The sequence below is a fragment of the Chanodichthys erythropterus genome, chromosome 16 (assembly GCF_024489055.1).
Source record: "Chanodichthys erythropterus isolate Z2021 chromosome 16, ASM2448905v1, whole genome shotgun sequence".
Lineage (NCBI taxonomy): Eukaryota > Metazoa > Chordata > Actinopteri > Cypriniformes > Xenocyprididae > Chanodichthys > Chanodichthys erythropterus.
Window position 1 is genome coordinate 37,226,896 of NC_090236.1, and position 25,782 is coordinate 37,252,677.

The 25,782-nt window shown below is 36.4% G+C and overlaps 3 protein-coding genes across 6 annotated transcripts in view; 1 reads left to right on the plus strand and 2 right to left on the minus strand.

The window, feature by feature from the left end:
* The first annotated feature begins 1,330 nt into the window (after positions 1-1,330).
* si:rp71-1g18.1 (uncharacterized protein LOC559922 homolog) lies at positions 1,331-10,402 on the plus strand. Its single transcript, XM_067363529.1, has 4 exons — positions 1,331-1,804; positions 4,563-4,717; positions 8,239-8,326; positions 8,574-10,402. Exons 1-4 carry the CDS (start codon positions 1,498-1,500, stop codon positions 9,443-9,445), a joined length of 1,422 nt encoding a protein of 473 aa, XP_067219630.1. The 5' UTR covers positions 1,331-1,497; the 3' UTR covers positions 9,446-10,402.
* A 1,981-nt stretch (positions 10,403-12,383) lies between these two features.
* tox4a (TOX high mobility group box family member 4 a) lies at positions 12,384-22,687 on the minus strand. Its single transcript, XM_067362476.1, has 9 exons — positions 21,830-22,687; positions 21,625-21,684; positions 20,082-20,384; positions 19,710-19,955; positions 19,276-19,626; positions 16,924-17,004; positions 16,071-16,805; positions 13,150-13,301; positions 12,384-13,039 (listed from the first exon to the last, which is right to left on the minus strand). The coding sequence occupies exons 1-9, from the start codon at positions 21,932-21,934 to the stop codon at positions 12,982-12,984; spliced, it is 2,091 nt and encodes a 696-aa protein (XP_067218577.1). The 5' UTR covers positions 21,935-22,687; the 3' UTR covers positions 12,384-12,981.
* A 1,555-nt stretch (positions 22,688-24,242) lies between these two features.
* Positions 24,243-25,782, minus strand: part of chd8 (chromodomain helicase DNA binding protein 8) — a 37,295-nt gene continuing 35,755 nt past the window's right edge. For 2 of the 4 annotated variants that reach the window (XM_067361946.1, XM_067361945.1), the window contains exon 39: positions 24,243-25,773. In XM_067361946.1, the coding sequence (XP_067218047.1) occupies positions 25,396-25,773 (378 nt within the window). In that variant the 3' untranslated portion in view covers positions 24,243-25,395. The remainder of the gene's footprint in view (positions 25,774-25,782) is intronic. The other 2 variants (XM_067361948.1, XM_067361947.1) reach the window with 1 other exon arrangement.

Genomic DNA, 25,782 nt, shown 5'->3' on the forward strand with positions numbered 1-25,782 from the left:
AAACATGAGAAATGTGGCTCTAATGGTTTTTAATTATTAACATGACATCAAAAGGTCCATGAAATGTGCCATTTATTTAAACTAAACTAAACTCAAATGATAGAGGCTTAATTAATTGGCTTGTTTATTATCATTCTGGCAACTGTGGTGGCCAGTCTGCAGTGTCCTAAATTGTTTCTGATGTCTTCTTAAAGGATTAGTTCACTTTCAAATTAAAATTTCCTGATAATTTACTCACCCCCATGTCATCCAAGATGTTCATGTCTTTCTTTCTTCAGTCGAAAAGAAATGAAGGTTTTTAATGAAAACATTCCAGGATTATTCTCCTTATAGTGGACTTCAATGGAGCCCAAACGGTTGAAGGTCAAAATTACAGTTTCAGTGCAGGGCTTTAAACAATACCAGACGAGGAATAAGGGTCTTATCTAGCAAAACGATTGGTCATTTTCTAAAAAAATAATAATATATATGTTTTAACAATAAATGCTCATCTTGAACTAGCTCTCTTCTTCTTCTTCTCTATTAGAATTCCAGCAGTGTAGACGCTGCTAAGTGTATTACTGCCCTCCTCAGGTCAAAGTTTGAACTAAATGTTATATACTTGCACTAGCATATTGTATATGACAATTTAGTTCAAACTTTGACCTGTGTAATTTTGACCTTCATCCGTTTGGGCTCCAGTGAAGTCCACTTTAAGGAGAATAATCCTGGAATGTTTTCCTCAAAACCTTCGTTCTTTTCGACTGAAGAAAGAAAGACATGAACATCTTGGATGACATGGGGGTGAGTAAATTATCAGGAAATTTTAATTTGAAAGTGAACTAATCCTTTAAAGAAAGCTCTCAGAAGTTCCGGCAGTCTTCAGAAGATAATCTTTATTGCCAGGCAACAAAGTGAGATACCAGCTCCACATCTGATCTATACAGCGCGAAACAGCATGTTTTAGGCCTATATGTGTTTCTTATCATTACAGATCCAATGATAGGGATTCCTCTAGCTATCTTTTTCTTTTAGCTCCACCTTTGTTCATGAATCCTCCTTATTTTTATTTATAATGGTGGCGGATCCCCAACCATTCTATTAAAAAAAAAAAAAAAACATTTTTAATAGTCCTTTTGGTGCTTCCACAGCTTGTTGTTGTTCTTTACACTGAATAAATTTCTGTTTGGTACTTTCTGAGCAGAAAACCCGGTGCTTTCCAGTGTTTTTCATAGAGGCTACAGGCTATTTTCTACAGGTAATTCGTCAGGTAATTTTCTACAGGTAATTTTCCCAGCACATCATAGTATCCAGTGGACCAAAATGTAGTTTCAACATGCATTTCAACAAAACATTTTCGTTTGCAATATTCCCACATAAAAGCGACGTCTGGATTTGCCGCCACCAGTGTTTAGTACGTGCATACGTCATCGTGGAATGTCAGCAGACACGCCCATCACTTCCATCTTAGCCATGTGGCTATGACCACAAACGACTGCACGACCGATCCGCTTGTTTATGTATCATAACAATATTGTGCATGCTCAGACCGAGAGCAAAATGTCGCAGTCCGTGTCCAGGTTTCAAGCAGAGGTGGCGGCCGTCATGGAGGTGTTACTGAAGGTGGCCGTCGTGGAGATTACGAAAGTTTTCGAAGGACGCGCACTGGAATCCCATGGCTGCACGGTCGACAGAGAAGCTCGGATCACAGAAGATCTCCCTGACATCAGGGCTCATATGGAAAGTGCATTGACTAATCTCTCGAACAAGATGGTTTGTAGCGTCGGTGTGCAAGTGGGAGAGACACTGCTGTCCAACCATCAGGGTATGTGTTTGTGTAAACAACAGCCACTTCTCTAGCTGTGCATGTAGCTTTACTTCCACATTTGTTGAATTCAACAGGAGTAAACCGGAAGAAGGCTCTATTGTATATGGCAAGCCATTTTAATATACATTGCTTAAAATAACTAGCGTTTTATGCTTAAAGTTACTAGTATATTGTGGCTCTTTTTCTATTTAATGTTAATTAAAGTCATGTACTGTTCATCTTCCTTTGCTATTAGTCTCTATTCCAGTGTTTAGTATTTAGTTAAAGGGATAGTTCATCCAAAAATTATCCCATGATTTATTCACCCTTAAGCCATCCTAGGTGAATATGCTTATCTTCTTTCAGACGAACACAATCGGAGATATATTTAAAAATATCCTTAGTCCTCCAAGGTTTATGATGGTTGTGAATGGCTGCCAAGATTTTGAAGACCAAAAAAAAAAAAAAAAAAATGCATACATCCATAAAAAAACAAAAAAAAAACAAAACCCATACTACTCCAGGGTGTTAAAGGTGCAATATGTCAGAATTTATGCAGTAAAATATCCTAAAACCACTAGGCCAGTGTTATATATTTTGTTCACTTGAGTACTTAAAATATCCCGAATGTTTCTGACTATTTGTAAATAGTGTGAGCCATCGTCTATCAATCGCGTCATACCCGTGTTACCCTCGGTTTCCGGTTTTATTTTGTAGAAACCATGAAACACCAAAGACGCTTTAATATATTTACATGTTTTAATAGACAAGCGAACAACTGTTTCGATATATTTATAGACAGAAAACTAATTGTTATATAGCTCAACACATTTAGTCTTATTGTTTAAATCTAATTTTCTTGATTTTTTTGCGAGTCTCATGCTTTACCATGCCTCAGAGAAAAACACTATTTTGTCAAGTAGATATCATAGCATAATCAGATGCAGCTTTATTGTTACTAACAGTAATACAGCATTTTCTCCATCATACAATACGTTTTAAAATTAATTGCATGCCATTTATCAGCACAAGCCATCCAGCATTTAATCTGATATTGTAAAATGGATCTATCTTACTGCAGTCTGTAACAGTGTCTCACAGCAGCCGGCGAGTGAACGCTCAGAGTAACGTTATAACATCATTTTCAACACACTCAAATGTATCTAATATGATAAACAGCGCTGCGTTACCTCATACTCATGACCGGAAAAGCGGAAGCAGCGCCGGCGACTGTGTCATAATAAAAGTCCCGCTGCTCGTGAGGCGTGTGTTGACCAATCGTTCCAGCTCCTCATTCAGCTCCACAACACTCGCTCCTGCTCTGCTTCATACTACAGTAACGTTAATAATCACATCCATGAACATGATTTCTTCCCGAGTCCAATCCCGATTATTTCCACTGGCTGTGATGTGAAGACCACATGTCCCAAGATTCCACGCTCAAACTTGGCATTAAGCTATGCCCTTGTTTTGAATAGGCCTCTAGCGACCTCTAGCGGACAGAAAATATCACATATTGCATCTTTAATAAAGGTCTTCTGAAGTGAATCGATGTGTTTGCTATTTATACTCTTAATATAGTAAAATAACGAGCTTCCGGCAGCCATACGCTTTTAACGTACGTCCAAAAAGCATTAAGTTCAGTAATGCAGTTACACAATGTCATGACGCTGTACACTATGTCGTACGCTATAACGCTTAGTACGTCATGTCATTGTGTGTCATTGAGCTTTTTGGACCTACGTCGAATGCGTATGGCTGTCATGCCGGAAGCTTGTTATTTTACTTCATAAAGTTTTAAATAAGGATATTTGTCTAACACAAATGCATCGATTTGTTTCAGAAGGCCTTTGTTAACCTCCTGGAGTCATATACATTTTTTTTTTTTTTTTCATGGATGGATGATTTTTTTTTTTTTTTTTGTCTTCAAAATTTTGGCAGCCGTTCACAACCATTATAAACCTTGGATGTCTAAGGATATTCTTTAAATATATCTCTGATTGTGATCATCTGAAAGAAGATATTCATATACATCCCTTTAAATTTTACTAGGCTTGTACTAGAACCTAATTACTAATAGTGGTTTACACCACAACTTAACCAACTGTACTTGAACTGTACATGATACATTTTCAGTAATATTTCTAGTGATATGCTTAATATTAGCAACATATGGCTATAAAGAGAGAGTAAATGCATTTTGATTTGTCATAGTGTTAATTCAAGCCAAACATATCTCTCTTGCAGTTTTCCTATGTAGCCCTGGAAATGGTGAAATCAATAAATAAGTACTACTATCTAATGAATAGTACTGAAAAGGTAATATTTATTATTGAATTGGTTAAAAAATTACAAGTAAAAAACAAATAAATACTAGTTGGTTTTAAAGATTAAATGTTAAAATGGTTTGCCATACTTTGAAGAGTTGTTGCAGCAGTAGTGTTGACTATTTCAGGGTTGAAGTCCGCCTTTGCAGTTGTTTGAGTTTTGCAGAACATTGGTTGGTTTTCATGCAAGCAGTGCAGTTTGTTTTGCATTTGACTTGTCATAAAATAAGAACAAATAATCAGAATGTGACATGTTTGATCAAAATATTTTATGAATGCTGGTTCTTTCAAACTTAAAAGTTTAAATGAGTTTCAAAAGGACAATGTGCTCATAAAATCCCAAATAATGTGCTTTAAGAAAACCAGCAGCACTGTAATTGACACAGACTGGGTTTCTCATGTTTCTAAACTGTGATATTGTATTCTCTCCCACCCTAAACCCCATTCAGATCTGTGTGCGTCCACTGAGAGAGACGGGATTTATCTGCAGGAATCCCAAGGAGAGGAGGGGCTTTCTCCCTCTGAAAGTCTCTGCAAGGAGTCTCCAGAAGCAGTGGATTTACAATGCATGGTTGACCTTCCATGCACAATCTTCAAAGAAACTGTAGGTGGCGCTGTATTTTAACTTTCTCTACTTAGAGTTCTATCAACTAGATATTTTAATGAAATAATGTTCATTAGGCATTTTAAAGATCTTTTTTTAATAAGTGTTTTTTTTTTACATTAAAGTAGATACAAACCTCTTTGTTATTTGTTTCAGTCTCAGTCCACATTCACACTAGTGTTTTGGGAACACAATTAAATTTAATATTATTGTTATTTTTAACTTCATTTTAAAAATGAAGTCAGAAGTATAGTACTGTTGTAAATTGCAATTGTACCGTGAAGTAAATGGATTTTTTTTTTTTTTACACCAAGTTACTCTAGTAATATGTATGGGTTAGACTTTATTTTAAGGTGATGTAGTTACATCAAATAAGTACTGAGTATTATTAATTAACTACATGTACTTACTAAAGAGTTACAGTTAGGTGTATGGTTTGGTTTAGGGTTAGTAACTAATATGCATAATTTACTGTTATGACTATACTAAGTAAATGTAGTAAAGTGTAACTACGTCACGTAAAATAAAGTGTTACCTATTAATGTGTTATAAAAATTATAAATAAAGTTATATATATGTAGTCACTTTCAAAGTTCAAGCTATTTAACAATTCAAATCCTATGTTGCAATTATCTTGCAACCTCATTTATTTATTTTCATTTTATATCAGGTACTGTATAATTAATTATTAGCTTTTTACCCCTGCAGTTCCCTGACTAACCCTCATTTGGGAAACCCTAGAGAACAAATGGATATTAATACAGGGTTCCCACACATTTTCCATTTCAAAATTCCATACTTTTCCAGACTCAAATTTCCAAACCTCTCTGTAGATTTTTCAGACCATATTCAACACAAATGCTTCATACAGCATTATTTTCAGCTTTATATTTGGTATATAATAGTCATCTGTAAATATTATTTTCTGAGGGGTTTATTCATTGATTTTCTCAACGTGACAACAGATAAAAATAAATATATGCACAAGTACAAAGGAATTTGTGTGCTTACGCTTTACAATTTCTAATTTTATATATACTATAACCTGTTTCCTTTGTGCGTCACTGCCATCTTACTATGAAGAAAACGAGAGCATGGATGCACATGAATTTATAGAGATCTTTTTGCTCAAAATTTGGCTTTCCTCAGGAGTAGTACCTCTAATATCAAGGCCTAATGTCCAATTTAATGCATCCTCTGTGGCAGCGGAGAAACCATGACACGAAATGGGCTGATGGCACAATACGGCTGTGTGCATTGTACTATTTGCTTAGTTCAAGGGTCTATAAAAAAGACTGGTACTGTAAAAAAAGTGTTCAAAATTTGTCTTTAGTCAGGGCAGTCATATTTCTAGGCCTTAGGCTTGCTTTAATGCATGTACCAAAAAATCATACCGCAAAATGGGAAATGGGCACAATAGCTGATATCCTATGTGTGACCCTGGACCACAAAACCAGTCATAAGTCACATGGGTATATTTGTAGCAACAGCCAACAATACATTGAATGGGTCAAAGTGATCGATTTTTCTTTTATGACCAAAATCAAGTAAATATTAAGTAAATCACATTAAGTCTATTAAGTAAAGATCATGTTACATGAAGATATTTTGTAAATTTCCTACTGTAAATATATCAAAAATGTATTTTTGTGAGTGGATATGCATTGCTAAGGACTTAATTTGGACAACTTAAAGGCGATTTTCTCAATATTTAAATTTTTTGCATCTCGACCAAATATTGTCCTTTCCAAACAAACCATACATCAATGGAAAACATATTTATTCAGCTTTAAGATGATGCATAATCTCAATTTCAAAAATTGGCCCTTATGGTTTTTTGGTTCAGGGCCACATATGTGTTTAATGGGTTCTCGTCCTTCTAGAAGCTCTGTAATATGGTGCTAATATTGTGAGAAGAAACCCAAAATGCTTATAACCTGCATTTTTGCATAATGAAAAAGTGCAACTTGAATTCATTCAGTCGTGTTTGACAATCACTTAACATCAAATTCTTAACACAAATTCTTAATTTTCTATTATAGAAAACTAAAAAAAGACAATAGTCTGGAAATGCAAATATTTTTCCATACTCTGCTTTACTCAAAACAAATTCCATACTTTTGCAAAACGGTGTAGGAACCCTGTTAATATGAATTTAAATGCAGAAGAAGAAATATGCTGCACCAAGAAAAACAATTCTAACAATTTCTTTTTCTGTAACAATTCTATTTCTTTCCCTTATTGACCAAGTCATATATTCATATATTTATATATATATAATAATAATAATTAGGGCTGTCAAAATAACGCGTTAATTTCAATTAATTAATCTGAGAAAAAATAACGTGTTAAAAAAATAATGCAGATTAATCCATTCCGTATTGACCTTTGAACCTGGAGCTCTTCTCGTGCGTGCAAGCTCTTTCAAAGTAAGCATCGTCTTCACACGCTCTCTACCTCACATATAATAATCTAAATCAACTGACACAATGCTAAACGTTCGTAAGACCGAATCCATGTTTCACGAGGCGCATTCGGAGAATGTTTTTCCTGAATAACCGTTGGGTGTGAATAGTGCTCAAAAGAACGTCACCTCATCTTCTCTGACAGGCGCCCTGCACGTGCAGCTGACATAAACCACACTTTCAGTAAACAAAAAGACAATCCTATCCAGTGGTGAAGTGTTTTCTGTGTTGACAAATCTTTTACGATATCCTAATAACAGTCGTGATTCGCACGCAACGCATCAACGTCCGCTAATGTCTGATTCGCGACCTAATGACTCATTTGAACAGATTCATTTTAATGAATCATGACAACAACTGATCTGTCCACACGGTCTATAATGAATCATTTACTCGAACAACTCTGAAATGAGAACATAAGTGTGCTTACCCCATTTAGCAAGAGTGGTTAGTAAAATTAGCCTTAATAATCCACAATATTTTCAGGTTATTTAAATAACAAATGTGTAGTAAATTAGGCCTACCTATAAAATCAGTTAGTTTAGACTGGAGTGAGGTGAAACCAGAACAAAGCAAGTTGTTGTTAGCTGGTGTAATCAATTGTATATGGTAGAAAATTATATTATTAGTTAATATAACTTCTAAAAGCTACTTTTTAATACTTTTCAGGTTTAGCAAAAAAGCATCTTCTCTTACAAAGCTATAAAATCACTTTTTTTTTTTCTTTTTTTTTGCAAAGAGGGCAAGAAAGAATTACAGTGAGAGTGACGGGTACTTTATTGTCAGTATCGGGCTCGCAGATCACGTGGGTAGGGCACTTTTTACTGTTTGTGTGGATGATCATGTCCGAAGACCATTTTTGACCCAGGAATAACCCTGCATTGATTCATTTGAATTGAAATATTTAATACTTTCACAGCAAAAATTATGTATGTGATTAATTTAGATTAATTAGTCACAGAGTATGTAATTAATTAGATTAAAATTTTTAATCGATTGACAGCCCTAATATATATATATATATATGTATGTAATATATTGTTTACTGTTTTTCAGGGGATTGGTGTGGGGAGAGGAGACGGCATAATTCATGAAACCCCATGGACAGAAGACTTACAGAAACCAGAGACAATTCAGGAAAATGGTATAAAGAAACTAGATTCATAATCCTTTATATTTTACTGTACAAACCATACCAACTATCCTGAAATGCATAAGCTGAATATATAAAATGCATTTTTTTCTTTCTAATCTATCCAGAAATAAACTCTTGATTCTTAAAAAAAGTAAATGTTTTATTTACAAAAATATGAAACAAACTTAAACAGTTAATGTGAGATTACTAGAGGATGAAAACAAATTTCTCTCTTTTTTTTTTTGATGTCTTTTAGGTCTTCAAGGACTTGACGCTCTTGAGGAACCTTCTTCACACTCTATAGTAGATCCAGAGTCTCTCCCGTTCAGCTCTGTTCTAGATAACATTCCCAGCGTTGACCTTTCCACTGACAGTATAAACCAATGGGACCTCGGCCTTATGGAAGTAAGTTCTTCGCTGTCCGTTGAAAAGTCACCTCACACAGAGTCTCCTCAATCCAGCAAAACCCCAGCGGAGGCCACTGAACTCAGCCAGGCATCAGGTAACAGTGCTGCGAATGCAAAAAAGGTGCGTTTCCAGCTGAGCCAAACGCCTTTCGATTGCAAACTGTTACGGCCGTGTTCTGTGCAACTCGTGAACCTCCTGATGCTGTCAAGTGAGCAAAGGGCGAATGGATCCAGCAAAAAATGCTTCTCTACACCCAAAGATCTGCGAGCACATCAGCGCGTCCATACGGGACGTCGGCTGTGCTGCTTTAAAGAGTGCGGGAACGGCATTTGGCGCCTGCAGGGCGTCCTCTCGCACGGGCATGCTCATGTCTGCAAGATCTGCGGCAAGAAGTTCAAGCGCAAGAAGATCCTAAAGCGTCACGAGCGCTTTCATACGGGCGAGAAGCCGTATTCGTGCAGAAAGTGTAAAAAGACATTCGCTCTGCGGAAAAGCTTGCGAAGGCACGAGCGCTTCCACACGGGAGAGAGACCTCACGTCTGCCCGCACTGCAGGAAAGGCTTCCGTCTCAAAAACAATCTCAAGGCTCACCTGCGCTTTCACACCGGGGAAAAGCCCTTCGTTTGCAACCTGTGCTCGAAGGGTTTTAGGATCCTCAAGAACCTCGAGAAACACAGACTCGCTCACTCGGCGCCGGTTAGCTTTCGAACTCTTCAGTAGCGGAACAAACGTTTTGCGTGACCTAAACCAAACGCCAAATTTCTACCTCGCATCAGAACCACTGGATCCAGCCGGTAAATAAAGCAGGTTATGAGAACATTGAGGTGACTCGTTTTATGTGTTTCGCCTTGATATCATGTTGTAACTGTTTTTCTCATGCTGATTAGGATCGTTTGTGGACCGTTTTCTTGGTTTTTTGTTTGTTTTTGTAGTCTTTCCCTTGAGTGCTTCTGTACTAATCATATATATGCTTTGAAAAACAAGGTTTTTTGTTGCCGTTTCATGCCAATAAATGTAAAACGTCCAGGGCATTAGAGGGTTCAGTCATGCAGTCCAACACAGACTTGACTACTAATTGCTTGCTGTAAATACTAGTGTCATACTTATAGGATGCTTTTAAACTCTTTTATTTGTTTTAACATGCCTGTCTGGACTCATTCTAGAGGATTTTTGTGTGGTTGAACACTGGAGATATTTGGATGCTGCAGGGCTTTATATGTCCTTTTTAATCATTTTTAAAGCGACATACTTTAGAGTCCTGTTCACTACTTGTTTAGCACGCTTTGCTCACTTTAAGCTTAATTTTAAAAAGCTAAAAAGAAATGCCGTTAGTAACACTATTGCTCTCATTGTCTTTTACATGTACCTTCTTACATTTAATGTGATCTCTTTGTACGGACCAAGCATTTTTCTTTAAATATTTTTAATTTTTCAGATGGTTGCTTTTTGTAAAAATGCTTTTTTGTTTTATCTTTCTTTTAAAAAACAAACATCTGTGCTGTCAATCACATTATTTTAGTTTGAAATAAAAAAAAACGTAGTAACATTTGTAGTAAAATTTGAGTTTATAGCAAACAAAAGAAATGTTTTCAAACTGAGCTTTTGCTATACATAGTTTTTTAACCATTTCTCAGCCATTATGACAAAGCTATAAAGTTTCTTTTTGAATAAACGATAACCTCATATATTTGTTTACTGTGCTGTTTTTTAAAGGGTCATGCATATATAATTTTCTTGCTGTTGGAGAATATATCTCAATGGGAAGATTAGTATGAACTGATCTCCAAGAGCTGCAGTCAATTGAGAAACTTTACTGAAGGCAAACTATTCCACATTCCAGTAACAGGTTTGAGCAATTCAATGTACAAACATGTCAGCGACAAATACTTTTGTAGGACCTCTTTACACACTTTGTGGCAAATGCATTTCAGCCTTCATTCAAAATAACCTTGCACTACAACTGATCTATATTGGGGTTTCCTAAACTGAGGTTTCTGGGAGGACTGTATGGGGTTTGGGAGTTGTTGAAAAGCTAATACTAAATCATTACAATATTTAAAATAAAAGCATTAAAATGAAACTTACTTAAAAAAAATTAAATATTTGTTTACTTGCATATCATGTTAGCATTAACCAACATCAGAGAACCATGTTAAATGATTGACATGTTAAAGGTGTAATATTGACATAGTGGTTGAAATGGATACTGCAGTCCAAATTCAAAATATTGGAGAGTTATTTAATTGAGTTTTAATGTGCTCTCAATCATAGAGATTTTAGATGGATGCCATCTGTGATCTCTGACCCAGTTTGTTTGCTGCAATACAGTGTTTTCTGCCAACCTGGGGTGTCTCACTAGGAGTATGAGGTCTCTGCGTTACAAAAGTGGGCGCTTTTGTATTTGTGGGTGTTTATATATCATGCAATGAAAATGATCCCTTTCACCCGACCCCACCCCTAAACACTCTGATGTGGGCAAATCAGGTAACGCTTTCAAAAACGCCGCTCTGTTTATGCCATCGCCCATCATTTTATTTCTGTCATTCATTATTCCATTAGACCGTCATTCATCTTCAGAACACAAATTAAGATATTTTTGTTTAAATCCGATGGTTCAGTGAGGCGTGCATTGACAGCAAGATAATTAACACTTTCAGATGCCCAGAAAGAAGTGATGGGCGGTTTCAAAACACTGCTTCATGAAGCTTTACGAATCTTTTGTTTTGAATCAGTGGTTTGGAGCGCCAAAGTCACATGATTTCAGTAAACGAGGCTTCATTGCGTCATCAGCGTTTTGAAATTTCAAAAATTCACGTGACTTTGGCAGTTTGATACGCGATCCGAACCACTGATTCGAAACAAAAGATTCGTAAAGCTTCATGAAGCAGTGATTTAAAATCGTCTATTAGGGATGGGCATTTGAGTAAATTTTCTTTGTTAAAATCAACTATCAACTATCAATTAACATTTTTATAATAAAGTCAATTATTTAACTTTTATAATTCTTTAACTTTTATTTTATAATTGCTTCAAGACTCACACTACGCAACGCAACCTGTATTAGATAAAAAAAAAAAATGCATTAGTTTAATCGATAACAAATTAATGTGATTGACGAAATTCTTAATGATCAATCGTCGATTAATCATGCACATCCCTATCGTTTATCACTAGATATTGTTGAATAAAGTCATTATTTTGTTTTTTTGCCACACAAAAAGTATTCTCGTCACTTCATAACATTAAGGTTGACCCACTGTAGTCACATGAACTGTTTTAAATATGTCTTTAGTAGCTTTCTGGGCAAGTGTTAATTATCTTGCTGGCAATAGAGGCCTCACTGAGCCATTGGATTTTATCAAAAATATCTTAATTTGTGTTCTGAAGATGAACGAAGGTCTGTGGAATGACATGAGGGTGAGTAATGACAATTCTAATTTTTGGCTGAACCCTTTAAAGCTTGAGAGACTTGCAACTGAAAAGAGCACTTTTACATATATTTTTTAGATTGAAAATACTGAACTAAATTGGCTCCATACTTGCATTTTCTAGTTGCAGTTACAGAGCAAAGCAGTTTTTGTAATGCACTGACCATCTTAATGTCACATTAAAAATAAAAAAATGGTTGTTTGCAATGAATTCAGAAACTTAGTCCATTTAGGTTGCCTTTTATTAATACTTGAGTAATTTCTGTAACACAATCTAAAAAAAAAAGTTGGCAAAACCCCATAACTAAGGCAAAAAGATTTTACACGAGAGCACTTGTGAACACTGATCTAAGACACTGTCAGCACATGAGAAAACAAAATAGAATAGAATTTCAGACAGATTGCATTACTGTTTGAGGTCCACTAATACGCTTAAATTTGTCATCAATCAAAATTACTGCATTTGAAAATAATACAATGGATCAGATTTGTCTCACTTGGACACATTAGCTAGTAACATACAAAAACAAACAAACACTGGACCGAAACTGAGTGGAAACAATACAAGATCAAAAAACAAAACCCCACAATATTCACTGTGTTTCAATGGGGAAAATAAAAGTCAAAATGTGATGTTTGTAGTATATTCATCAATAGTTGTAACAGACATAATTTGTCCTCAGAGTGTTTTTTCTACCGCTTTTTTCATGCCTTCGATATTTACACCAAAAACACTGTACCTTCACTAGTAGTTCCAGTAAAATTCTGTTGTGTTATTATAAAATACATGTCCAGGCATGCAAAGACCCAGAAACAGGGGGATTTCGTTTATTTGACAGCGGCTGAGTTCTGGCTCTTGATTGAACACCAGGCCATGAAAATATCCCTGTTAAGAAAGTAAAAAATAGGGACAGTTAGTAAATGGAATCGGACTGTATGTAAAACACCTAACAAAACAAAAAGTTTACACATGCACATTCACAGAAAAAAACAAACCTGCAGTGTGTGGCCACACATTCATTGCTGCAATACTCCTTATCCCAGTCTCGACTCTCCACAGCCGGGTTTGTACATCCAGCACGGACACAGAGATTCGCAGAAGAAGCAGAAGAGGAGACAGCAGGAGCAACACTTACCTCCATCTCCATCTGAAAAAGCAGGATAAAACATCTCTGAATAACTTTGCTGTGTGCTTGACTAGTGTTTGATCTCTTAAGGCCCAGATATAAATCACAGCGCATTTCTTTTTGTTCTTTGCTTAGTGGTAAAAAGAAGTTTTAAAAATACCAGTATAATGGCAGTGAATGTAGATGAATATGTAAAACTTCCTCTCAACAACAAAATATACAACAAAAATGACAGCGGAGAGAAAACAGCAGTTAAGAAAGCATCTAATCGTAGCGATGTGGATATTTGCTCGAGCTGAAGGGGTTGGATTCTGGAATCCACTGCTGCTTGGGTTGCAAAGGGGTGGAAAGTTTCCGGAAACTTTCCACGGGAACTTAACCTAGGGAATTTTGGAAATATTCCAATTTGGAAACTTAACAGGAATTTCCGGGAATTAGAAATTTTGGGAAATTTATATAAATGTATAATATTTATATAAAATGTATCATATACAAACATAAATATAAAGATTTTGTTTGGTCTTAACATGATTTTTTATTTATTTATTTTTTTACATTCAATTCTAATTTAGTAAATATGTAAAATAAATATTTTTATTGCAGCAATTGTTATGTCTTTATTTCAGAGTCACATGATCCTTCAGAAATCATTCTAATATGCTGATTTGATACTCAGTTATTATCAATGTTGGAAAAGTTGTGTTGGTTAATATTTTTTTGGAACCTGCGATACTTTTTTCAGGATTCATTGATGAATAAAACGTTAAAAAGAACAGCATTTATTCAAAATAGAAATCTTTTCTAACAATATCACTTTTTTTAATCAATTTCACACATCCTTGCTGAATAAAAGTATTACATTCTTAAAAAAAAAAAAAAAAAACATATACTGACTGGTAATGTATATTGTTACAAAATATTTCTATTTGAAATAAATGCTATTGATAATTGAGTATCAAATCATCATATCAGAATGATTTCTGAAGGATCATGTGACACTGAAGACTGGAGGAATGATGCTGAAAATTCAGCTTTGCATCACAGATTATTATAATTTTATGTATATTAAAATAGAAAACCATTATTTTAAATTGTAGTTATATTTCACAATTTTACAGTTTTTTTCTGTATTTTTGATCAAATGTGGATGTTATGGGCTGGGGGAATGCACAGTGCATGCAGGGGGTGTGGCCTCAATAGCCCTTCACTAAGTAAAGTGCTGTGTGAATGTCAGGTAAAAAATTCAACTGGAATTGCATTAAATCTGGTTGTTTTAACCAAAATTATGCTGCAAGATGTTTTTTTCAACTACATTTATGTACCCTGTTATAGGCTAACCTGCAATAACTTGCAAATTCCCTATTTATTCCCATTAATTCCCATATATTCCCGTTAATTCCCATGGAAAATTTCCAGCTTTGAAAATTAATGGAATTTTGCAACCCTAACTGCTGCTTCAATGTATATGTAATGAGTTCATATTTATTTTTCAAAATATTAAATGATTTTAATGACTTCTTCAGCTTATGAGATTTACTTAGAGAGAGAGCACATTCCAGTAAACAGAGTATGTTGTTGAGAGAGGCACCCAACATATATTTACTCTTCTAGCTGTTCAAGACAACCGAGGTCACTGGGGGATTAATGTATCCAAACAGTCGCTCACCTGTCTAATAAAACACATAATATATTAAAGCGTCTTTACTGTTGCCATAGTTTCTACATAATAAAATGAGAAATCGAGGGTAACACGGGTATGATGTCGTTGATTGGCGACGCATGGACATGGTCCTTTTTAAAATTGCGTATTTCTCTGGATTTAAACATTCTTGGAAACATTTGGGAGTACACAAGTTAATAAGAAATATAATGCTTTTCTAGTGGTTTTTGGATATTTTAATGTAAAGATCTTACATATTGTGCCTTTAAAGCATTTTCTGTACTTCTCATCTTCCAACACTATAGAATAATGATGAATATTGTCTAACTTACTGTGTGAAAAGTACAACTTTTCAGTATCCTGTTTAGAGTTAGAGCTCAGCCAACTTCAACCTTGAAGAAACTGTGTGTGTGCTGGTATTCTTGGTGCAGATCAGCATCAGATCAGATCCGTAGCAGCTTGAGTTTGATGCTCAGCCCTTTTTGTTTGAACCGCGAGAGGCGTCTACTCCCACCTGAGCTTGCGCTACTCCTGCGTCATATGCAGGAACTCGACTCTCTCTTGAATGCATGGACGGACGTTACCGGAAGCTAGTGATTATAGTCTAAAAAGTTATAAATATGGATTTTTTTTTTTTATTTAGAAAAATGCATCTCTTCACATCAGAAGACCTTTATTAACCCCCTGAATTATTTTAAGATGGATGGATGTGCTTTTTTGAGCTTCAAAATCTCGGTTAAAAATTCACTCCCATTATAAAGCTTGGAAGACCCAGAATATTTTTTAATTTAACTCTGATTGTGCTTGACTGAAAGAAGAAAGTCATATACACCTAGGATGGCTTGCGGGTGAGTAAATTATGGGATAATTCTCCCATTTTCTGGGAGAACTGCCTCTTTATATATCTGACTATATCCTATATGTTTACATTGTCCTTGTCAATGTTGTAATAACTTTTGCATAACCCTAGCAACTAACCCTATACTAAACCCTAATCCTGTTCCTAACTAGTTAAATACAAGTTTATAATATTACTTGGTACTTAATTGTATAATTACACTGTAACAAAGACACCTTAAAATAAATTGTAACCACAGCAGCCGTTTATGTTAATTATGGAAAAAACAAACCTCTTCGGGTTCCTCCGTCAAAGCCTCATCCGTCCCAGTGACCAACTCCTCTTTGGGCTCCTCAACTTTCACCTCAACAGGGGCGGGATGTGCTGAGGCTGAGATGGAGGATGAGGAAATAACAGGATTGGCACTTGTTGCTGTAGTAACAATAATTGGTGTGGACAGGTCAGAGTGTATAGAAGCGGGCACAATCTTTATCTGAAGAGGCGGTGGAGGCGTAGCCGTGACAGCCACGGCACTTCCTGCCCCTCCACGGGGCTTGGCCTGAAGCGGAGGCGGGGCTTGGGTTTGTACCATCTGCTGCAGACGTGGCGGAGGTGGGGTGCCCTGCATCTGCTGCAGTGGTGGAGGCTGTCGCCCCGCAGAAGCCGGCTGCACGGCTCGTAGTCCGGCCGGAATCACCGTCACCATGGATGTGGGGATCTGGTGGAGCTGAGCTCCTCCCTGCAGCATCTGCTTTGAGATGATGATTTTCGTGACGGTGGGTGTCGGGGTGGGGTTAGGGGTCGGGGGCTGGCCGATGGCCAGGGGTAGAGAACCCGTGCGGGAACGTGTGGTGACTTGAGGCAGGTCGAGGATAATGTTGGATGCGCAGATGTTGGTGATGGTGTTCTGCTCAGGGATGGGGGTCAGGCGTGGACGGGCAGGGGCAGCAGGAGCGGTGGCGACGGGTGCAGGACAGGGAACGAAGGGAGGGGTGGGAGGAGCACTATCCTCCACCTCAGTAGATGGCTGGATGAGGAAAAAAAAAAAAAAAAAGAAAAAAAAAAAAAAAAAAGGAAGAAAGTTGAGAAAGCATGTAATAATTAAAAAAAAATATTCTCAAAGGAGAAACTAGAAAATTACTCACTTTTGAGAGTTGATTTGCTCGGTAAGCTGCTAAAGCTTTCAGATACTCTTTCTTAGCTGCCTCTGTTTTCCTCTTGTAAACCTGCAAAAGGTCATAAAAATTCAAAATTACGCAAAATGCATGTGTAATAAGGGCGGAAATGCTAAATTTATCATTTATGGATCTAGTTCCTTAACAGTTTGAGTAATTATTTTAATATTTCTAAAGAATATTTGTAAAAATGAAATGCAATTCCAGTGTCAAATTATGAAATGTTATGAATTCAAAACTTTTTAATGACTTTTCAGTCCGTTTAAACTGCAAATTCAATAATTGGCCTTAAGTATATATAAGCCTGTGGTGTGAATTTGGGGTGGGGTAATCTGAAAACAGTTGTGCTACTTAATATTTTTTTAATATTCTGAACATGTAGAAACCGCAATACTTTTTTCATTGTTTAATGAATAGAAACTTCAAAAGAACAGAATGTACACGCTGTGTATATAAATAGAAAACTTGTGTTACATTTAAGGGTTAATCCACCTAAAAATGAAATTTCTGTCACCCTCATGTCATCCCAAACCCGTAAGACCTTCATTCATCTTCAGAACACAAATTAAGATATCTTGATGAAATCCAAGAGTTTCTGAAGCACACTTAGACAGCAATATCATTGCACCTTTTGAAGTTCAGAAAAGTATTAAAGGTGCCATAGAACACGTTTTCAAAAGATGTAATATAAGTCTAAGGTGTCCCCTGAATGTGTCTGTGAAGTTTCAGCTCAAAATACCCCATAGATTTTTTTTAAATTCATTTTTTTAACTGCCTATTTTGGGGCATAATTAGAAATGCGGTGATTCAGGCTGCGGCCCCTTTAAATTCTCGTGCTCCCTGCCCCGGGCTCGCACTTGTCTTAAACAGCATAAAGTTCACACAGCTAATATAACCCTCAAAATGGATCTTTACAAAGTGTTCGTCATGCAGCATGTCTAATCGTGTAAATATAGTATTTATTTGGATGTTTACATTTGATTCTGAATGATTTTGAGGCTGTGATCTGTGGCTAACAGCTAATGCTACACTGTTGGAGAGATTTATAAAGAATGAAGTTGTGTTTATGAATTATACAGACTGCAAGTGTTTAATAATGAAAATAATGACGGCTCTTGTCTCCGTGAATACAGTAATAAACGATGGTAACTTTAACCACATTTAACAGTACATTAGCAACATGCTAACGAAACATTTAGAAAGACAATTTACAAATATCACTAAAAATATCATGATATCATGGATCATGTCAGTTATTATTGCTCCATCTACCATTTTTCGCTGTTGTCCTTGCTTGCTTACCTAGTCTGATGATTCAGCTGTGCACATCCAGACGTTAATATTGGCTGCCCTTGTTTAATGCCTTTCATAATGTTGGGAACATGGGCTGGCATATGCAAATATTGGGGCGTACATATTAATGATCCCGACTGTTACGTAACAGTCGGTGTTATGTTGAGATTCGCCTGTTCTTCGGAGGTCTTTTAAACAAATGAGATTTATATAAGAAGGAGGAAACAATGGCGTTTGAGACTCACTGTATGTCATTTCCATACTGAACTTTTGTTATTCAACTATGCCAAGATAAATTCAATTTTCCATTCTACGGCACCTTTAAAAACATCGTTAAAATAGTCCATGTGACTGCAGTGGTTCAACCTTAATGTTATGAAGCGACAAGAATACTTTTTGTGTGCAAAAACAAAACAAAAATAACTTTATTGAACAATTTGAACTCGTTATACACAGGTGACGTAGTGAACGCAGTTCAATGCTTCCATGTTTACATCCGAACACCGGCTCAGTATTGGTTGACGCCGTTCACGCGGTTTACTACATCAACACCGTATGACAACTGTTCAAATCGTTCAAATAAAGTTTTTTTTGTTTTGTTTTTGCGCACAAATAGTATTCTCATCGCTTCATGAGGTTGAATCACTGTAGTCATGTTGACCTTATTATCTTTCTGGACCTCAAAAGTTGCATTGATGTTGCTGCCTATGTGTGTTTCAGAAACTCTCGGATTTCATAAAAAAAAAAAAAACGTAATTTGTGTTGCGAAGAGGAACGAAGGTCTTACCGGTTTGGAACGACATGAAGGTGAGTAATTAATGACAAATTTAATTTTTGGGTGAAACAACCCTTTAAACATATCTTTACTGTCAAGTTTGATGATTGTAATGCATCTTTGTTGAATAAAAGTATAAATTTCTTTAATAAAAAAAATAAAAAAACTTTACTAAATCTTTGATTAGTAGTGCATATTTGAATTGCATTGCACTTTTTGCAAACACTGTCAGCCTTTAAAGAACTATACTCCACCTGTTTTTGCTCTTCTCCGAGGCTGTCCCACATGGACGCCACTATCTTGGACACCTCTCCGAATGTGGCATTGGGGTTCTGGCCTTTAATGGCTGCCTGGGTGTCTCTGAAGAACAGAGCATAGGCTGACACTGGCTTCTGTGGTTCATTGGGATCTTTTTTCTTCTTTCCCTTTTTGCCTCCGAGTGTTGCTCCCGTGTCCACTGTGTTCACGGGCACCATGGCCGGCTTACCGCCCACCCTCCTCACCACAGCTGGAGGAGCAGAAGAGTGCTGTGTGGAGCCCGTCAAGTTGGGGATGTGCGGTATGATCGTGGCAGAGGCCGAGAAGGAGTCTACCAGCATGGTTTTCTGCAAAGGAAATGGGAATAGGTTGCAAGATGGAAAAAGAAAGATAATGTGCCACAAATCAAGCTCATAACTGAAAAACTCACTTGTCTGAAGTCCTCCATGTCTTCATCCTGCAATGATCCAGCAGGAGATGGTGTGGTTGACAGCTGTTGGTCAGGTGACTTGGCTCCACCACCAAGGCTGAGCCCTAACTGAGCACTTAGATCTGAATGGTCTATGGTGGTGAGCTGATTGTGTCCTAATAGACTGTGGTTCATGTCGTTTATTGGAACATCGATAGTCATGGATGGGGAGCTATTAAAATGGGAGCCAACAGAATGTCCAAGATCCTATAAAAAAATTAAAAAACTCATTATCCGATGTGCCAATCTACACTTTACTCAAGATCTTATTACATAACAGCAATTCTCACAAGCTGAAAGCATGAAAATAAATAATCACTGACAAAAGCTTACCACACCCAGAGTTGAGCTCAGTAGTGCACTTCCCCCCGGCTGGCTAATCACACCCAAACTCAGGTGCTCTATGCCCTGAGAAGATGGATTCATGAAAGCAGAGGCAAAAGAGGGATCATTCCCCCCTACTACAGTATTACTGGCAAGACTATTTCCAACTCCAGAACCCCTTGAGCTCTCAGCCTGTTCAGCCAGCTCTCCGAAATGGGCCTCCACATCCTCTATGGTGAGCGCGGAATCTGGATCCAAGGAGATTGGGATTTCAAACTCTTCATCACCCAAACAGGGTGTATGGAATGTTTTCTACAATCAAAAATAAATGCATAAATAAACAAAATGACATGAAACTTAAAAAAAAAAAAGTCACACTCAGGGTCTTTGGGGTCTCCAGAGACCCCGAGCAACAAAATGTAATTTTGTAACAAAATAATTGTTTTAAAAAATAAATAAATGTAATTTTACTCTGTTTGTTAATGTTTTTTACTTCACATATGTGCAGTTTTTGGAGGATTTATCATATCTTTTGAATATAAATAAATAAATAAATATTTTGTTGAGTAGGTTTTTATACAAAAACAGCTTTTTATGTAAAATTCACTTTATAAAAGACCCACATTTCTAACTTTCATTCATGGGGATAACACGGATAATTTGACATGGTTTAGTGTAAGATTTTTGCCCATCTTTTGAAAAATGCAAAGTAAAAAAATAAAAGTAAAAAAATTATCACTTTAACCAGTAGATGGCTGCAGAGCTCCACTATTTGCTATTTGACTGACTGAAAGACATCTTTTCACAAGTATTTTTCTTTTTTTTGGATTTAAATCTAAATATTATGAAATCACAATTATGACAATAAAATTGACTTTTTGTCAAAGTTTAACATTTTTTTGTACTGAAAAATTAAGTTTTTCAAAAATGTTGATTTTGAGGATGAATTCTGTCCATTTTCAAAGTGGGGTCTCATAATGTAACAATATTGAAAAACTTTTTTCAGTACAAAAAACATTAAACTTTGACAAAAAGTAAATTTTATTGTCATAATTGTGATTTCATAATATTTAGATATGAATCAAATTGAAAAATACTTGTGAAAAGATGTCTTTCAGTCAGTCAAATATCAAATAGTGGAGCTCTGCAGCCATCTACTGGTAAAAGTGATAATGTTTTTACTTTTAAAGTTGCATTTTCCAAAATATGGGCAAAAATCTTACCTAAACCATGTCAGATTATCAATGTTATTCCCATGAATGAAAGTTAGAAATGTGGGTCTTTTATAAAGTGAATTTTACATAAAAAGCTGTTTTTGTATAAAAACAAAAATAATTTATTTATATAAATTTAAAAAATATGATACATCATACAAAAACTGCCCAAATGTGGAGTAAAAACATTAATAAACAGAGTAAAATTACACTTGTTTTAAAAAAAAAACAAGTATTTTGTTACAAAGTTACATTTTGTTGCCTGGGGTGTGTGGAGACCCCAAAGACCCTGAGTGCACAAGAGTTAAGCTAATTGTGACCAAAAGTAGCAGCACCACCTCAAGAAAATGATGAGCAGGTCCACTGATGGTCAGGTATGACTCACTGGCACCTGCAAACTAATAAACAGAGATTAAAAGGTGTATTCTTCACCTGCAGACATCTTGATCAAAGGTACACTGCATGACATGCTGCCATTTTAAATAAAAATACCCGGTTTATATCAAACTAAAGATGTTTACTACACAAAGCAGTAATATTTACCTTGTTCACGGAATCATATCCATTATAAGACGAGTTTTCCATAAACTCAGAATCAACATGTTGACCAGTCCCGTCAGAGAGATCCGAGTAAAAATTCAGATCCATGAGGATAATATTAACACTGAATAAATAGATAAGTCTTTTGGGATTCTTGATATGAGAGAGGCGGTTGACCTTGTAACAAGCCAAGAGCAACAAATAAAAAAGTCAAAGAGCAAAGTCATCTAAGACAACAAAAATAAATGCTATTCACTAAAAGAAGAGAAGCAAGAAACACGACATCTTGTTCTCGGTTTTGTCCAGCATATGGTATGTGTCGCTCGGCTGAATAATGCCAGAAAACTTCATTACACGATCGCGGTGCAAGTATTACCTGATTTGTTAAAAAACGTTTATTATTAAGAGGCTTACCAACTGAGCCAGCTAGCAGCAGCTAATGCTAACGTGAGGTTTCATTCATATCACAGGCCTCGCGGAGAGAGACTTCTGCTGTTTGTTGTATGTAATATGCAACGTCTCATTAAATAACACTGTAAACTGTATATTCTTAATATATATATTCAAATGGAATGATCAAAATTTGTATTAGAGTTGCACTAGGAAAGACAGTTGCTGCCAGTGCTAAAAATGGACCGATTCAGTCGGTGCTCTGTTACGTTTGTCTGTTTGCATCCACAAGTCACATTAATCGCTCTCCGATCGTAGATTTATTCGTAGCAAATCATTTGAAACCTTGAAATACTTAACGCGATTCTCGTTGTCTCTAGTTGGTAATACACTTTACGTTTAAATAACTCTGTTTTGACCCTTCACTCCCTATTACTAATGCGATAACCACCACAAATGATCTTTCCAGAGCGCCGCTGATTGTCACACGGCGGTCTTTACTTTATTCAGCGAAGGTCAAGCTGGACCAATCACAGGCATTTATGATTGCAAGGGAAAAATCTTATTTAATCTTTTTTACATCATGAGCCCATTCTCACAAGTGTACTAATGTCTTCAAGAAGACAAAAAATTGTCTTGTTATAAGGTTGAATGCATCTCAAAAGAGAATATAAGGTCACATGTGCCCCCTAGAGGAAAATCACTTCATTTTTTACTTAAAGCTCCATAATAAGTGTTTATATTTGGACTATTTTCGACTGGTTCGGGTCGTACCGCTGCGGAGTAGCACAGTATCTAGGTCCGGTACAATGTTCTTCCACAAGACACATGCAGTTCCGTTTATTAAACGGTTAGTTCACCCAAAAATTAAATAATGTAATTACTCCACACCCGTAAGACCTTCTTTAATCTTCTGAACACAAATTAAGATCGTTTTGTTAAAACCCGGGGTCTCAGTGAGGCCTGCATATGGAGCAATGACATTTCCTCTCTCAAGATCCATAAATGTACTAAAACCATATTTAAATCAGTTCATGTGAGTACAATGGTTCAATATTAAAATTATAAAGCGATGAGAATATTTTTGGTGCAGCAAAAAAATAAAATAACGACTTATATAGTGATGGCCAATTTCAAAACACTGCTTCAGGAAGCTTCAGAGCATTATGAATCTTTTGTATCGAATCATGATTCGGATCGCGTGTCAAACCGCCAAACTACTGAAATCACGTGACTTTGGCGCTCCGAACCGCTGATTAGACACGCTGATTCATAACGCTCCGAAGCTTCCTGAAGCAGTGTTTTGAAATTGTCCATCACGATATAACTATTTTTTTTTGTGTGTTTTTGGCACACCAAAAATATTCTTGTCGCTTTATATTAACCACTGTACTCACATGAACTGATTTAAATATGTTTTTAGTACATTAATGGATCTTGAGAGAGGAAATATCATTGCTGGCTATGAAGGCCTCACGGAGCCATCGGATTTCAACTAAAATATCTTAATTTGTGTTTTGAAGATTAACGAAGGTCTTGCGGGTGTGGAACGACATGAGGGTGAGTAATAAATTACATTATTTTCATTTTTGGGTGAACTAACCCTTTTACAGCTAGAGCGCCAAAAATGAGCAGCTTTAACTCTTTCATAATATGCTTCGCATTGGTTAAACAGAAATTAAACTCGTACTTTTTAAATAATTAGTTTCTTTTTACTTTTTAAAGTGAATATATGGACGGATTTCTGCACCATTTTACTATTCTGGTTTGAGCGGTTTCCATTTTCTCTTAGAAAACATATCAAACAAAAAAAAAATTTTTGTAAATGTTTTAATTGGTAATTTCAGCTCTCTCCTGTGTCCTAACACTTGTTATTCTAGTCTTTTTTTAATATCCTGCCAAAAGTGACATTTTTAACAATGCACAAAAATGACCAAATAGGATATGATTAATTTAATCCTCAACTTAATACTTATAATTAGGCATATTACCTTTTTAAGTTAGAGAGCTCAAAAGGCACTACATAATAGCAATCTATTCGTCTCATAATACAGTAATACTGATCGCTCAGTTGTTCTAAAACGTAAAAAGCCACATTATATATGCAATTTTTAGGATGTGTGAGCTTTACCAAGACAAAAATTAATATACTGCTGGCAAATAACCCTGCTAAATTGTCAAACCTTACTTACCTCCAGCAGGTGTCAAGAAATGTTAATTTCTGTGATTTTTTTTTTGTCTCTTTCAATGTGTTACTTTCAATTTTACTTGAATTGCTATTCTAAATTTGTGATTTAAATATCAAATGATGTCAACTAAAGCTACAAGACAGCAAAATTGCTTGAAATTCATTAAAACAATCGTTAATGATTATACTTCAATGTGGAGAAATATCATAAAGTATGAGAGAGCGAGAATAAACTTGTTTTTCTACTCAGCATGTATTCCAGGCAGTCAATAAAAAGAGCCTTGAGTGGTCATCATTCAAATAAATAAACACTTGATGAAATGAATTCAACAGACATCAGTTTCCACTGTAGACTGCTATTCATATTTATATCACAGAGACAGTTGGAGTCAGTTATTGAAACGGGAATAAACGCATAATTTTTGCATCATTGCAGGCATAGGACCAACTCTACTTTGTACAATACAGCCATCATCTGTCTAACATTGTTTCAGTAACTAAACCTATACCCCAAATCCTACCCCGTCCCCACCCCCCCGACACACACGCACAAAAAATGATATACATCCAACAGAAACTCCATGTTCTTCACCAGACCGAGGCACCACGATGGCTCAGCTCAGTGCATGACAATGGATCCTCCAGCACACTGTTGAACAGTTCAGCCTGAGGGCGAGACGAACGGCTCCTTTCCCAGCCAATAAAGGACAAAAGGGGCTTACTGTGGGTATGTGAGACAAATTCATATTTCATCTGGAATTAAGCACAATGTGCTGAATGAGGTGAAAACAAAAAAACAAAAACCTGTATGTTTCCTCAATCTACGCAAAACAGTCAAGTACAAATCCAACCCAAGGAAAAAAAAAAAAAACCTGTTACTCCATATTTTAAGCAATAACATCAACAATAATTATAAAAATAATGAAGGCAGAATATAATAAAATAAAAGACTGTCATGATCTCGGTCTACTACATCTAACGTGAGATTTGGTCAATCCTCGGAGCTCGAGGAAGAGTCTGAATTTTTCGGTGCCATTATGACATCATCCAAAATGGCCTCTCTGTCTGAGCTATCATATCCACCTTGTGACAAACTGTCACCTCCGTCCATATCGAGAGCGCTTGGCTCCATCTTCACATCGTAGGCTGGAGTAAGGAAGTGGTGAGATGACGTGAGGTGACCGCCGTCTTCCAGCTCCTCGTCGTCCATCATGTACGCGCCATCGGAAACTAACGTCTCGCCTTCGCCGCCTCCGAGGAGAGGGTCATCCATCGGGATCGAAGGTGTGGAGAGGTAATGTCGATTCTTTTTGGGGATTGAAGCGTGGGGACTCAACAGTCTGTGGAATAAACTCTCAGGCAGGAAGCCCTGAGATTG